The following is a 14909-nucleotide window of genomic DNA, read 5'->3' on the forward strand; positions in this document are numbered from 1 at the left end:
TAATCTTTTATACATTCATTTCCTCTGTTGATACAGCTTGTGGTCCAAGAATTTCCAATTATTCAGCTGCAGTGTTATCTACATCATCCTTATAAAAACTGTTCTTAAAGTTTGAACTGACAGCTGAGTCTTTTCAAAGGAGGTTATGGTATTTTGGATGATGATGTGCGGGCGTGTTTCCCACTCACCTTTTATATCTGAATTTCTTCTTCATAGAATTTTGGTGGTCTCTTTGTTAAGGGCAAATAGAACAGAAATGAGCTACATTTAACTGAATTGTCAGTTAAAAAAATTTAAATCAAAGTACCTGTGGAACTGGGATAAGGTAAAATGTATCATACTTTTTCATGTTTGTGTACTTATCTGGGACCATTAAGTACTGTTTTTTAGTTCAGAACCCTGGAATGGAAAACAGCTCTTCGTACTGTGGCATGGAAATTTGTATTTTCTGTGCCTTTATTGCAGCACTTGGTTTTGGTACTAGAATGTTAACTAATACTGTCAAAATTAATGGAATTACTCTAGTTTTCAAATTTTGTGGTCCATGAATTTTAAATCAAACTAGTGACCAGACCATTTTTATCGCTATATATTTTTTTTGTGATCTTTCTTTGGCTCTGGGCCATGGAATCTCAAAAGTAGAAAACTTAGAATCACAGACTCATGGAATTGTTAAGTTGGAAAAGACAAATTCACAGAATTGTTTGGGTTGGAAAAGATCTCAGAGATCATTGAGTCCAACTCTTACCCAACACTGCCAAATTCAACACCAAACTGTGCCCAGGCACCACCACATCTACACATCTTAAATACCTGTAGGGATGGTGACTCGACCACTTCCCTGGGCAGCCTGCTTCAGTGTTTGACAACCCATCTGGGGAAGAAATTTTCCCTCACACCCAATCTGAGCTTCCTCTGGTGCAATTCGAGACCATTTCTTGTCATCCTGACATTTGTTACTTGTGAGAAGAAACCAAGTCCCCACCTGGCTACAGCCTCCTTTCAGGCAGTTGCAGAGAGCAATAAGATCCCCCTGAGCCTCCTTTTTTCTGGCTAAACCACCTCAGCCACTCCTTGTCAGACTGGTGCTTCAGGCCCTTTACCAGCCCTCTTGCCTTTCACTTGACATGCTCAAGCACCTCAGTGTCTTCCTTGGAGAGAGGAGCCCAAAAACTTACGGCTGTTTCCATTTCTGAAGTATTAACTCATTTCTAAATCACAGATTCACAGAATCGTTAGGGTTAGAAGGGACGTCTGGAGATTATCCAGTCAAAACCCCCTGCCAGGGCAGGGTCACCCAGAGCAGTTGACACAGGAACACATCAAAGTGGATTTTGAATATCTGGGCAGCCTGTTCCCGTGCTCTGCCATCCTCAACATAAAGAAGTTCTTCCTCATTTTGAAGTGGAACTTGTGTTTTAGCTTATGGCCATTGCTCCTTGTCCTGTCACTGGCCACCACCAAAAAGAGTCTGTCACCATCCTCTTGACACCTGCCTTTGAGATATTTAATATGTATTGACAAGAACCCCCTCTCTGGACTAAACAGGCCCAGCTCCCACATTCTCACCTCCTAAGAGAGATGTTCCAGTCCCCTCATCATCTCTGTGGCTTCTGCTGGACCCTCTGTAGCTCTTTGTCTTTCATGATCTGTGGAGACCAGAACTGAACACTGCACCCCAGATGTGGTCTCACTTAAGGCTGAGTAGAGATCATCTCCCTCAACCTGGTGGCTACGCTCTTCCTGATAGAAGGAGTGGTGCTGGCTTTTCAGGGATGGTATCCCCTAGGGATACAATTGACCATCTTGGCCACAGGGCCACATTGCTGGCGTACAGTCAACTTGTCATCCACCAAGATTCTCAGGTCGTTCTCTGCAGAGCTGCTTCCCAGCAGTTCAGCCCCTAGCCTGTTACTGGTACTTGGGGTTACACCTCCACAGGTGCAGAACCCTCTATTTGCCTTTGTTGAACCTTATTCTCTGAACCCAGTTCTCCAGCCTTTTGAGGCCGTGCTGAATGGCAGCCCAGCCTTCGGGTGTATCAGCCACAGTGTCATCAGCAAATTTGCAGGGTCCATTCCATTCCCTCGTTCAGGTTGTTGATAGTTTGACTCTGGCTGGATTCTCCTCAGCTGATCAGAGCTCTCTGAGCTCTGCCATTCAGCCAGTCCTTGGTCCACCTCATTGTCCATTCCCATCTCCTGAGCTTTCTTCTGAGGATGTTATGGGAGATGGTGTCCACAGCCTTGCTGAAGTGGAGGCAGAAAACATCCACTGCTCTCCCCTCACTGACCCAATCTGCCTGGCCATCACAGAAGGCTGTTAGGTTGGTCAGCATGATTTCCCCTTGGGGAGCCTTTGCTGACTGCTCCCAATGAGCTTCATTTCTTTTATTTTCGTGGTGATGACCTCCAGAATGACCTGTTCCATCACCTTTCAAGGGGCAGAAGTGAGGCTCACTGGCCAGTAGTTTCCTGGGTCCCTTTTCTTGCCCTTTTTGGAGACAGGAGTAACACTGACTTTCCTCCAGTCATCAGTCATCATCCACCTCTCCTTTTCTCCTTGAATTTTCGAAGAGTGCTTTAGCAACATCCGCCAGCTACCTCAGCACCTGTGAGTGTGTCTCACCAGGACCATTGGACTTGTGAATGTTAAGTCTGCCCAGCTGATCTCTAATGCAACTCCCTGCAACTGAGAAAACTCTTCCCTTCTCCAGCCTCCCTTATCTCCAAGGTCTGAGGGCTGGCCTCAGCAGTAAAGACTGAGGCAAAGAAGGCATTCAGTAATTTCACCTTCTCTAAGACTCCCTTGACCAGAACACCGGTCTGATTTATCAGTGACCCCACATTTTCCTTAATCTTCTTTTGGCTGCTGATGTACTTGCAGAAGTCCTTCTTGTTGTCCTTGACAGCCTTTACCAGACTCAATTCTAGATGGGCACTTGATCTTCCTTGTTACATCCCCGCGTGTTCTGACAGTGTTCCTATAGTCCTTCCATAGTCCTGTGCCTTTTTCCAAATCCCAGAGATTTCTTTGTTCCATTTGAGATTTGCTAGAAGCTCCCTGGTTCTCCATGCAGGTCTCCTGACCCCTTTGGCTGTTTTGTTGCTCATGGGTATACACTGGTCTTGAGATGGAAGGAAGGATTCTTGAATACTGTATTTTCTAGAACCCTAAACCCTGGGATTCCTCCAAGTAGTCGTTGAAGAGGTCTAAGCTCAAGATTCTAGTCCTGGCTTACTGCTTTACTTCCTCCTCACAGGATTCTGAGTTCCACCATCTCATGGTCACTGTTCTGAAAAAACCTTCCTGCAGCCAATCCTGATAAATCTGGGAGCAATACTGACTTTTCAGGGGACAGCCCACAGAAAGACCTGCACAAACAGTGGTGTGGTGGAATGTATCCCATGAGAGAAGGAGAAAGGACGGCAGCTGCCCATGGGAGGATGCTGGCCTCCTCTGTTGCAGTTGCTCTCTGACTGTTAAGAGCTTGTACTTTGTCCTTTAGATACTTGACTCTCTCTTCTGGATGGACTGGACCCGCAGGGAGACTCATGAGCCCGTGGCAGTCATACGGTGGCAGCTCAGTCTGCAGTATCCCCTCATACCCTCTCAGTGCAATAGTTAGTAACATCCTTAATATAAAGTATGGAGGAAGGAAGGGGAAGCCTTTTATCCTGCTGTCCTTTGGGTAGTACTGGCCAGAAATAAGAATAATAAAAATACTTTTGTATTTTAAAAAGTACGGCAATAAACTAATTGTGATACCAGGTTACTTTAGCGTCTAGGGTGGGGACTGACCAGTGCAGAGCCAAATGAAAAAGGTTTTATCTATCTGATCAGGAAATACTCTGTGTTGACATTACTTGTCATTTAAAAAATGAATTTGTTTGTATCTTCTTGTGTTCTTGTTTTATAACCCTAGATCGGTGAATTGTTGAGCACTACACACCCTGCCAACAAAGCCAGTCTAACTCTTTTCTGCCCTGAGGAAGGGGACTGGAAGAATTCCAACCTTGACAGACACAACCTTCAAGACTTTATTAACATTAAACTCAACTCAGCTTCCATATTGCCCGAGATGGAAGGACTCTCTGAATTCACAGAGTATCTGTCAGAATCAGTAGAAGTGCCATCACCTTTTGACATTTTGGAACCTCCAACCTCAGGAGGTTTCTTGAAGCTCTCCAAACCCTGCTGTTACATTTTCCCAGGGGGAAGAGGAGACTCTGCATTGTTCGCAGTGAATGGATTCAATATGCTTATCAATGGAGGATCTGAAAGAAAATCTTGTTTTTGGAAACTTATCCGGCACTTGGACAGGGTAGATTCCATCCTGCTCACTCACATTGGAGATGACAATCTGCCAGGAATCAATAGCATGCTTCAGAGAAAGATAGCTGAACTAGAAGAGGAACAGTCTCAAGGGTCTACTACCAACAGTGACTGGATGAAAAACCTGATCTCACCTGATTTAGGAGTTGTGTTCCTTAATGTACCTGAGAACCTGAAGAACCTGGATCCTAATTTTAGAGGAAAAAGGAGTGTGGAAGAAGCTTGTTTTACTCTCCAGTATTTAAATAAATTGTCTATGAAACCAGAACCTCTCTTCAGAAATACAGGAAATACCATTGACCCTATCATTTTATTTGAGAAAATGGGAGTAGGCAAACTTGAGATGTATGTGCTTAATCCTGTCAAAAATAGCAAAGAGATGCAATATTTTATGCAGCAGTGGAGCGGTACTAACAGAGATAAAGCTGAATTCCTGCTACCAAATGGCCAAGAACTAGACATTCCATTATCCTACTTCACCTCTGTCTCATCCCTCATCGTGTGGCATCCTGCTAATCCTGCTGAAAAAATAATCCGAGTTCTCTTTCCTGGGAACAGCACACAGTACAATATTCTAGAGGGGCTAGAAAAGCTCAAACACTTAGACTTCCTTAAACAACCAATGGTTACACAAAAAGACCTAACTGGGAACATTGCTAGTCCAGCTGTGAAACAAGCAAAATTGAAACAACGAACAGACAGCAAGGAGAGCCTGAAGCCTGCTGCAAAGACACCACCAAATAAGCCTGTCAGAAAGGAATCTAAAGAAGAAACACCAGAGCCTGTGAAAGCTAGTCCGGTACCAGAAAAGCCTCAGAAGATGGAAAGCAAAGAAAAAGTTCCAGTTAAAAAAGAAAAACCAGCAAAAGTAGAGACCAAGCCAGTAACAGTCGAAAAAGACATGGCAAATAAGGAAGAACAACTAGTGAAATATGAAATTGTTGAAAAACAAAGTACAGATGTAAAACCAAAAATGTCAAAGGAGAAGACAGTGAAAAAGGAAGTCAAAGCAAAACCTGAAGAAAAGAAAGAGGACAAAGAAAAGCCAAAGAAAGAGGTTTCTAAAAGAGAGGAGAAAACACCCATCAAAAAAGAGGAAAAACCAAAAAAAGAAGAGATCAAGAAAGAAGTTAAAAAGGAGGTGAAAAAGGAAGAGAAGAAGGAAACTAAGAAGGAAATCAAGAAAGAAGCTTCAACAAAAGAAGCTAAAAAAGAAGCTAAAAAAGAAGAGAAGAAGGAAATCAAGAAGGAAGACAAAGAAGCCAAAAAGGACATCAAGAAGACACCTAAAGAAACAAAGAAGACAGCTACTCCTTCAAGTGAAGCCAAAAAGCCAGCAGCAAAGCCTAAACCACAAAAGAAGGAGGAACCTGCTAAAAAAGAAGCAGTACCTGCTGGAAAGCCAAAGGAAAAAGGGAAAGTTAAAAGTGTGAAGAAGGACCTCAAAGTAAGTGGAGCACAAGCCGCCCTTGCAGCAGTTGGTGCCACAGCTGTAGCAGCTGCAGAAATTACAGCTGGTGGAAAGGAGCTTGAAGCAGAGAGATCCCTTATGTCTTCACCAGAGGATTTAACAAAGGATTTTGAGGAGTTAAAAGCTGAAGAAGTAGAAACAATAAAAGAAACAAAATCTCAAGTTGCACTTATAACAGATGATCTTAAACTCACTGGCACTGTACAAAAAGATGCCTTTGAAGTACAAAAAGAAAAATTGGATAATGAAGGACCTGCCGAGTCATCCGATGAAGGCATAACTACCACAGAGGCTGAGGGTGAGTGTGAACAGACACCTGAAGAATTGGAACCTGTGGAGAAACACAAGGTTGATGACAATGAAAAGTTTGAAGATGAGGGAACTGGCTTGGAAGAATCATCGGAAGCAGATTATGAAGAAAAGGCAGAGACAGAAGAAGCTGAAGAGCGAGATGAAAATGAAGTAGAGAAAACACGATTGGATGCCACAAAACCATATATGGAAGAATCACAAAAACTTGCAGGTGGCTCAGAAAACATAATGACTCATGTAGATGCCAACATTAAAGATGAAAAGTATATTGAAAAGGCAGATTATGAAGCATCCGATGAACGAGCTGAAGAAGACAGGGAGGAAGCAATAGAAAAGGCAGAAACTGAAGAGACTGAGGAAGATGAAGAAGACAAAGCAGAAGACATCAGAGATGAGGAAGAAACTGAAAAAACAGAAGCTGAAGAAGATTATGTGATGGCGGTGGTTGACAAAGCTGCAGAATCTGGTGAAGCCGAGGATAAGTATGGCTTACTTGCAATTACACCAACTAAATGCTCAGAGTCTCAGTCTCCAGTGATTGAGCCAGCTTCTTCTATCCATGATGAGACACTACCTGGTGGTTCAGAAAGTGAAGCCACTGTTTCTGATGAAGAAAATAGAGAAGATCAGCCTGAGGAGTTCACTGCTACTTCAGGCTACACACAGTCCACCATTGAAATATCCAGTGAACCAACTCCAATGGATGAAATGTCAACACCCCGAGATGTCATGAGTGATGAAACTAACAATGAGGAGAGCGAGTCACCCTCTCAGGAGTATGTGAACATTACCAAGTATGAGACATCGCTGTACTCCCAAGAGTTCAGCAGAGCTAAACTTTCTCCACTTCCAGATGCTTTTAATGGAGTATCTGAAGGATCCAAAACAGATGCCACAGAAGGTAAGGATTATAATGCCTCAGCTTCCACCATCTCACCACCTTCTTCATTAGAGGAAGACAAATTCTGCAAATCTGCATTCCAAGATGTGTACCGGCAAAGAGAAAGTGAAATCCAAGGCACTGACAAACTAGAAATCAAAGAACCCTATCAAGAAGATGGTGGAAAATATAGTTCAGCAAAGAGCCCAGCTGACAGCTTGTCCCCTCCATCACCTGTTGCCAAAACACCACTGAGTGAACGCAGTGTGAACTTTTCGCTCACTCCCAATGAGATCAGGGTTCCTTCTGAGTCTGTCCCCACTGCTAAATTGCCTGATGTACACCAAGAAGTTGCTGAAGAGCACTGTGCAAGCCCTGAAGATAAAACATTAGAAGTAGCATCTCCCTCACAGTCTGCTGCTGGTAGTGCTGGCCACACACCTTATTATCAGTCTCCCACGGATGAGAAGTCCAGTCAGCTTCCCTCCGAAACCAGTGAAAAGTCAACAGAAGGTCCTGTCAGCTTTGAGTTCAGTGAAGTCAAAGATGAGTCTGCAAAATGCAGAATAAGCCCTATGGATGAGCCTGTGCCAGATTCAGAATCTCCCATTGAAAAGGTTCTCTCGCCTCTGCGGAGTCCGCCACTGATAGGTTCAGAGACCACTTACGATACATTTTTGAGTGCTGATTTGAAGTCTCCCACCAGAGATTATGGAAGTCCTTCCAAGGGAAAACCTGGAAAAGACAAATCACCTGTTCAGATGAGCCCAGCTTCTGAAGCAAGCTCTGTAGGCCTCTTCCAAGAAAAACAAGATGAAAAAAGCATGGAATTTATGGCAATTAAGGAAAGCTTCAGCCTGGAACGGAAGATGGAGGATACAGAACCCAGCAGCTCCCAGTCTTCACTGGTCTTGGATGAGCGGAAGTTAGCGAGTGATCTCTCACCGACTCAAATAGACATCAGTCAGTTTGGTTCTTTAAAAGAAGACACCAAAATGTCAATTTCTGAAGGCACCGTCTCTGACAAGTCTGCAACTCCCGTTGATGAGGTTGTTGCAGAAGACACCTATTCCCATATAGAAGGAGTAGCTTCTGTCTCTACAGCATCTGTTGCCACTAGTTCATTTCCAGAACCAACTACTGATGATGTATCTCCTTCTTTGCATGCTGAGGTTGGTTCTCCCCACTCTACTGAAGTCGATGATTCCCTTTCAGTGTCAGTTGTACAAACACCGACAACTTTTCAGGAAACAGAAATGTCTCCATCTAAAGAAGAGTGCCCAAGGCCTATGTCAATTTCTCCACCAGACTTTTCACCTAAAACTGCAAAATCAAGAACACCAGTGCTTGATCACAGATCTCCTGAGCAGTCAGCTATGTCAGTAGAATATGGTCGGGAGTCACCTGAGCAGTCTTTAGCAATGGATTTTAGTAGGCAGTCTCCAGAATATCCTGCTGTAGGCAGTAGCATACATCATATATCTGAAAATGGACCAACGGAAGTAGATTATAGCCCTTCAGATATACAGGAATCTCCTTTTGCACGGAAGATTTCGCCAGTGGAACAGTCATCTTACTCTCAAGAGAAAGATATTTCAGAAATTATTTCAGTTTCTCAAATTGAAGCGTCATCGTCAACTTCATCAGCTCATACACCTTCCCAGGTAGCTTCACCACTGCCAGACGAAACTTTTTCAGGTGGTGTTCCACCCAGAGAGATGTCACTGCATTCTTGTTTTACCTCAGAAAAGGTGCAGAGCCTAGGAGAAAAGCTGTCACCAAAATCTGACCTATCTCCGTTAACTCCAAGGGAATCTTCTCCCCTGTATTCTCCTACTTTTCCAGATTCACCTCCTGCAATCACAGAAGCAGTGTCATCTAGTCACACACCTTTGTTGTCACAGCAAGTGTCTTCTGTCAAAGCCTTTGGTTATCAGGAATCCTTATCAAAGCACAGTCCAGAACCTTTACTTAGCCCAGATAAAGAAGATTCAGAGAAAAGCAGCAGGTCACCAGAAGAACTTAGTTATTCGTATGAGGCCAGAGAGAAAACCACTAGGTCGCCAGAAAATATTAGCTATTCCTATGAGGCAGATGGAAAATCTTCTAGATCACCTCAAGCCATGGATTTTTCCTATGAGACAAGCAGAAAAACTACTAGGTCTCCTGAGACCACAGATTATTCCTATGAGAAAACCAGGAGCACTACCAGGTCACCCGAGGGTACAGACTATTCATATGAGATAATTGCAAAAAACATGAGTTCATCTGAGGTCACAGATTATTCTTATCAGATAACAGGGAAAACTGCCAGGTCACCAGGGGCCACAGATTATTCCTATGAGACAGCTGGGAAAACCACCAAATCGCCTGAAGTCACTGATTATTCCTATGAATTAACTGGGAATGCTACCAGATCACCCGATACTATGGGTTACTCCTATGAGACAACAAGGAAAACCTCTAAGTCACCAGAAGCTGTTGGCTACTGCTATGAGACAATTGGGAGGACCACCAGGTCATCAGAGGCCATGACTTACTCTTATGAGACAACTGGGAAAGCCTCCAGTTCACCTGAAGCCACAGATTACTCATTTGAGACAGCTGGGAGAGCCACCCCTGGGAGGTCACCTGAAGCTGCCAGCTATTCCTATGAAGCAAGTGCACATTTTACTCCAAGTAAATCGTTAGCAGAATCCCGTCAAGATGTTGACTTATGCCTCGTGTCCTCTTGTGAGTACAAACATCCCAAAACTGAACTTTCACCCTCATTTATCAACCCAAATCCCCTTGAGTGGTTTGCAAGTGAAGAACAGTCTCAAGATCAGGAGAAGCCACTGACTCAGTCTGGGGGAGCTCAGCCTCCCTCTGGGGGAAAGCAGCAAGGGCGGCAGTGTGATGAAACCCCTCCCACATCTGTGAGTGAGTCTGCCCCATCTCAAACTGATTCAGATGTTCCCCCGGAGACTGAGGAATGCCCTTCCATCACTGCAGATGCTAACATTGACTCAGAAGATGAATCAGAAACCATTCCAACCGACAAGACAATTACGTACAAACACATTGACCCACCACCTGTCCCGATGCAGGATCGTAGTCCTTCCCCCAGGCACCCTGATGTCACCATGGTTGATCCAGAGGCTCTGCCAGTTGAACAGAATTTAGGCAAGCCTTTGAAGAAGGACCTCAAAGAAAAGACAAAGACAAAAAAGCAGAGTCCAAAGACCAAGTCGTCTTCTCCTGTTAAAAAAAGCGATGGTAAATCGAAGCAAGTGGCTTCACCAAAGCCAGCTACTAAAGAATCTTTAGACAAAATCTCCAGAACAGCTTCTCCAAAAAAGAAGGAATCTGTGGAGAAGGCAACCAAAAATATCTCTAGTCCAGAGGTAAAGTCTCGAGTGGAAGAGAAAGATAAGGATACCAAGAATGCAGCAAATACAACAACATCCAAGTCAGCAAAGACTGCAACCACAGGTAAAGATAAATAGCAATGCCATAAGTGTTACAATTTTCTTAGTTGCTGCACTGTAGTTTGCTGTTACATCAGCTGAGAGTGTGGTTTGTGGCATATCCTCAAAGAAGTTCAGGTTTTTAGTATATATCCAACATGTAAATGCCACATTTAAATGCACAAAATTCACTAGTTTTACTTCTATAATCTGAGATAATTGATGTCAGTTTGCCCAGAGAGTACATAAAATAGAAATAATTTAATACAAGCTGTCTAAACAGTTAAACACCTTATAGAACTGAAAGTATCACTGCTGTAGGTGAAGTAAAATCAATAGCAAAGTGAACCCCTTAATTAATTGTGAAAAATAAGTATATACAATTCTCTTTAACATAAATTAATACAATTCAATATCGTGGGACACAAAGTCACTGTATGATGTTCTTACTACTTTGATGGATTGATTTTAAAAGCAGCATTTAAAATATTTAACATTAGTAAAAGTATTTTGAATGAACTAAGAATGTACATCATATAATCCAGTCTTATGCCGTTAGTGATGACTAAACAAACAGAAAGTTAATGTAATTTTGAATGTCTGTTGTACATTCTAAGTAACAATAAAATGTGAATTAGATTACTGAAGGAAGTATTGCACTAATCTGTTGTTTCTGGCAGACCTTGTTAGGGACTATTTGGGGGATACTTTGATTTTTCTTCTGTGAGGACTGGTGTTTTGTTGAACACTTCTTTACAAGGAGCAGTTCTAGGATTCAGCACAAACCAACCAACATTCAAATGTCCTTAGCTTCCCCATTTTTGCTAGTCCACTGTTCCTTTCTCACTCCATCATTTGCATCTCTCTGTTAAAAGATGCATCTCAAAGCAGCAATGTAGTTATTCGTGCTGCGCATTTCTGCAGCACTTCAGCTGTATATTAAAGTCATTAGACATATTTCTCAAGTATGTGCTGGAATAATTAGTTATGATGTAAAATTGTAAAAATGTAGCAAAAAGTATCTTAGTCAGTGTTGGTGTTCACAATTAAAAAAGAAATCAGAGATTTTTATTTTTTTTTTTATCATCAAAGATGATAAAATATTTTGTAACAAAACCAATAGCAGAAACTCTCTAAATCAGGAAATCTTATCACTTCATTTGGCATTTTGCCCTGTGGTTAAGTGCCAGGAGATGCTAGACAACTGTAAGGGAGTTTGCTGCCCTTACACTGTTTGACCCTAAATTGATCATATTGCTCAGATAATTGTTTACCAAGCTTAATCAACATGAGAAAGTTAATGAATCATAAACGTTGATCATCTGGGTAAAATTACTGGCTGAAGCCAGATTTGTAGTTTATACCATGACTCAGTTTAGAGCAAAAGATGCAAGTTTTTTGTGTAATATTTTTAATGTGCTTACGTGTTGCAATTCATTTTGACTGAAGCTCTTCTTCTTAGAACAAGTATATATACAATGCACAGCAGCAAAGAAACATTTCCCCTTACTTTTTGCAATAAATGGCTCATTTCTGTATGCAAATAAGGATACAGCAGGCAGGCAAATACTTGCCTCTGTTCCCTGAATTGCTTTCCAACTTTCTCCTTCCAAGTTTCTCCTTGACCCTCTTTGTGCTTGCATGTAGTAGCTTCCTGATTCATCTGTAAGGCAGCCTGAGCATATCAATTGCTATCATGACTGTCTAGGTACCTCGGATTTCAGGACTGCTTCAGATTTTCATGGCTTCCTGTGTGATACTAGATTTTATAATAATTCATACATTAGACTTTCAGGAAGCTGCACTTCTTCATCAGGAAAATAATACCACCATTTACTGAATGGTAATTAGTAATCACAGCGCTGCATAGTAATTGTTGGATAATAATAATATATTACTGGAAAAGGTTCAGCCAAATTTTTGTTGCATGGTAGTGATTTTTTTATGGTATTACATAGTTCCAGTTTTTCAGGTTTTTCCTCCCATTACAATCATAATTGGGGTACAACAAAGCTCTAACTTGTCATTATATGTAGGTGGGTAATTCCATAATTAGATACATCTCACCTCAGTGGTTATAACAGTAATTAATAAATGCATGCTTTTAACCAGCCTCTCATATATTCTTTTGTTGTTTGATTTCAAAGGACCTGGGAATACTAAGGTGGCAAAATCTACAGCAGTGCCTCCAGGACCTCCAGTGTATTTGGATCTGGTGTACATTCCCAACCACAGCAATAGCAAGAATGTTGATGCTGAGTTTTTCAAGAGGGTGCGGTCATCCTACTATGTGGTGAGCGGGAATGATGCTGCAGCCGAGGAACCAAGCAGGGCTGTTCTGGACTCCCTGCTGGAGGGCAAGGCACAGTGGGAGAGTAACATGCAGGTAGGCTCTACACTCCTATCTCAACCTGGAAATCTAAACTCTCTTACCTGTGAGAAACTTGAGCACCTCTGGAGTGGATGGTGGCTGCCAGAGCTTGGGGCCCTGTATTGCTCTGAAAGACAGGTGTTCGGCAAGGAAGGCAGAAACTTCCCTTGGAATGGAAAATATGACACCAACCCCGCCTCCAAATTATTATAACTTTGAAATTAAGGGGCTGCCAGGCAAAGATACGGGAAGAGAAATAACAGTTCTTTATTAACATATATAACAAGGCCAGGAAACAACAACAACGGCGACAACAACAAACAGAAGAAAGTAACCCCAGAAAACCCAATGAGCAGTCCCTTCCCTGCTCTTTAAGCACTTTCCCCTTCGGTGCAGTTCCGGTCACAGCCAGCAGGGGTGCTGCTGGCTCCCGGCTGGGCAGGGCGGGTGCAGTGATTCCCCCGCGGCTGCAGGGGGCGCTGTGGGGCGGGCACAGGGAGCACACGGCAATGGCGGCTCGGCCCAGACGGGAAGGGATGGAGGAGAGGCCTTGCTTCACAAACCCCCTGGGGCAGCCTGTGAAAAATGAGGTTCACTTCCTTGGTAAAATTTAAAGTTTAAAATTTAAAAAGTTTAATAAAAAAGACAAGGAGACAGAAGAGCAAAATACTGCTGAGTGCTAGGCATTCAGCCAAGAGCTCAGGGCTAACTCAGAAAACATTTCTTTAAATGCCTCAGCATGTTGTATATTCATAGAAATTTATGCATTATTCAAACATTCCTTTGAGTTTAGACGTTCTCTTGGTTTCAGCCTCCCCTCCCCAGACCTGCCCTCATTCCATCTTGCAGATCAATCATTTTTATTTCTCCTTGTGGCTCCATCCTGCAGATTAAAGCTCCTTGCATCCCACTCCCTGATAACAGAGGATCAACAAATTCTTCCTTTGGGGTTCTGTGGTCTTTCACCATTACCTTCATCCAGATAGGATAATCCAAGAATGTGGGGACATTCCTGATTATCTGTACCATTCTCTGTGTTAGCTACATGAACAAAAAAGCATTTTACACATCACGCTATAGCCCAAGGAATAAATAAATAAATAAATAAATAAATAAATAAATAAATAAATAAATATATCACACTACTATTTCTAGCTCCTGTTAATAGCAGAAATAAAAGAAACTATATTCATACAGCAAAGTTTTCTAACAACATACATCTAACATTCATTTTAACATTTGTGAAAAGCCAGTAATACAATATGTACTTATAAGAAGCCGATCCCGATGCCCCGGCAGGACTCTGAGGAGCACCAAGCTGGAAAGGCAGGAATGAGCAAATGAGATGTACTGCCCTGGCAGCCCAGCTCCCCGAGGCAGCAGAGAGAGACTCCCTTGGAGGGGGAAGGGTCTCAGGGATGCCAGGGTGTCCCTGAGGCACCCCAGGAGATGGCGAAGGGTCCCCTGTCTGGTGAGGTACGGTCTTGATAAGGTCCCAGTGCGATTGCCGCTCTTAGGAGCAGAGCCCCACTCAGGGCAGAAGGCAGCAGGAGACAGAGCCCTGCTGTGGTGGTGAATTCTTCCTGCAGCGACTGCAGACTCTCTCCCTTCCAAACGATGAGAGGAAAGAGAAACCTGGGACCTGAGCCCAACATCTTTTCCCCAGACCAGTTCTCCCAGTATCTCTGCCATTCCCAGAGAGTTCCCCAGGTACTGAGAGTAACTAGCTGTACTATTCCCCTGAGGTGTAGCAACTTCTTTTGCCTCTCTAAAGTACCTGGTCTTTATTGAGTCCTAGCAACACATATGGGAGAAAATTCCCTGAGAGAAAGAAACAAAAGGAAGAATACTAAACCACAGCAGGTGCCGAGGCTGGGCACCAAGGAAACCACTGATGATATGTGTTGCACAGAGCTGCTGCACTCAGCTGCTCCCGTATCTCTGGCCCTTCAAACCAGTTCCTGGTTTTTAAAACAGTTGAGAACTAGCTTATAGGACCAGTTGACTGTTTCATAAATTTACTAGACCACATATATGATCTGAGTTGAGCATTGTTGCTGTTTTAAGTAGGGAAGAAATAACTCACACTTT

At 42.9% G+C, this 14909-nt stretch overlaps 1 protein-coding gene across 1 annotated transcript in view; it reads left to right on the plus strand.

Annotated features, from left to right (window-relative positions):
- Positions 1-14909, plus strand: part of MAP1B (microtubule associated protein 1B) — a 70938-nt gene that overhangs the window by 50765 nt on the left and 5264 nt on the right. Inside the window, exons 5-6 of the mRNA XM_040089376.2 lie at positions 3926-10472; positions 12595-12833. Coding sequence (XP_039945310.1) covers positions 3926-10472; positions 12595-12833 — 6786 coding nt within the window. The remainder of the gene's footprint in view (positions 1-3925; positions 10473-12594; positions 12834-14909) is intronic.

This window comes from Hirundo rustica, chromosome Z (assembly GCF_015227805.2).
Source record: "Hirundo rustica isolate bHirRus1 chromosome Z, bHirRus1.pri.v3, whole genome shotgun sequence".
NCBI lineage: Eukaryota > Metazoa > Chordata > Aves > Passeriformes > Hirundinidae > Hirundo > Hirundo rustica.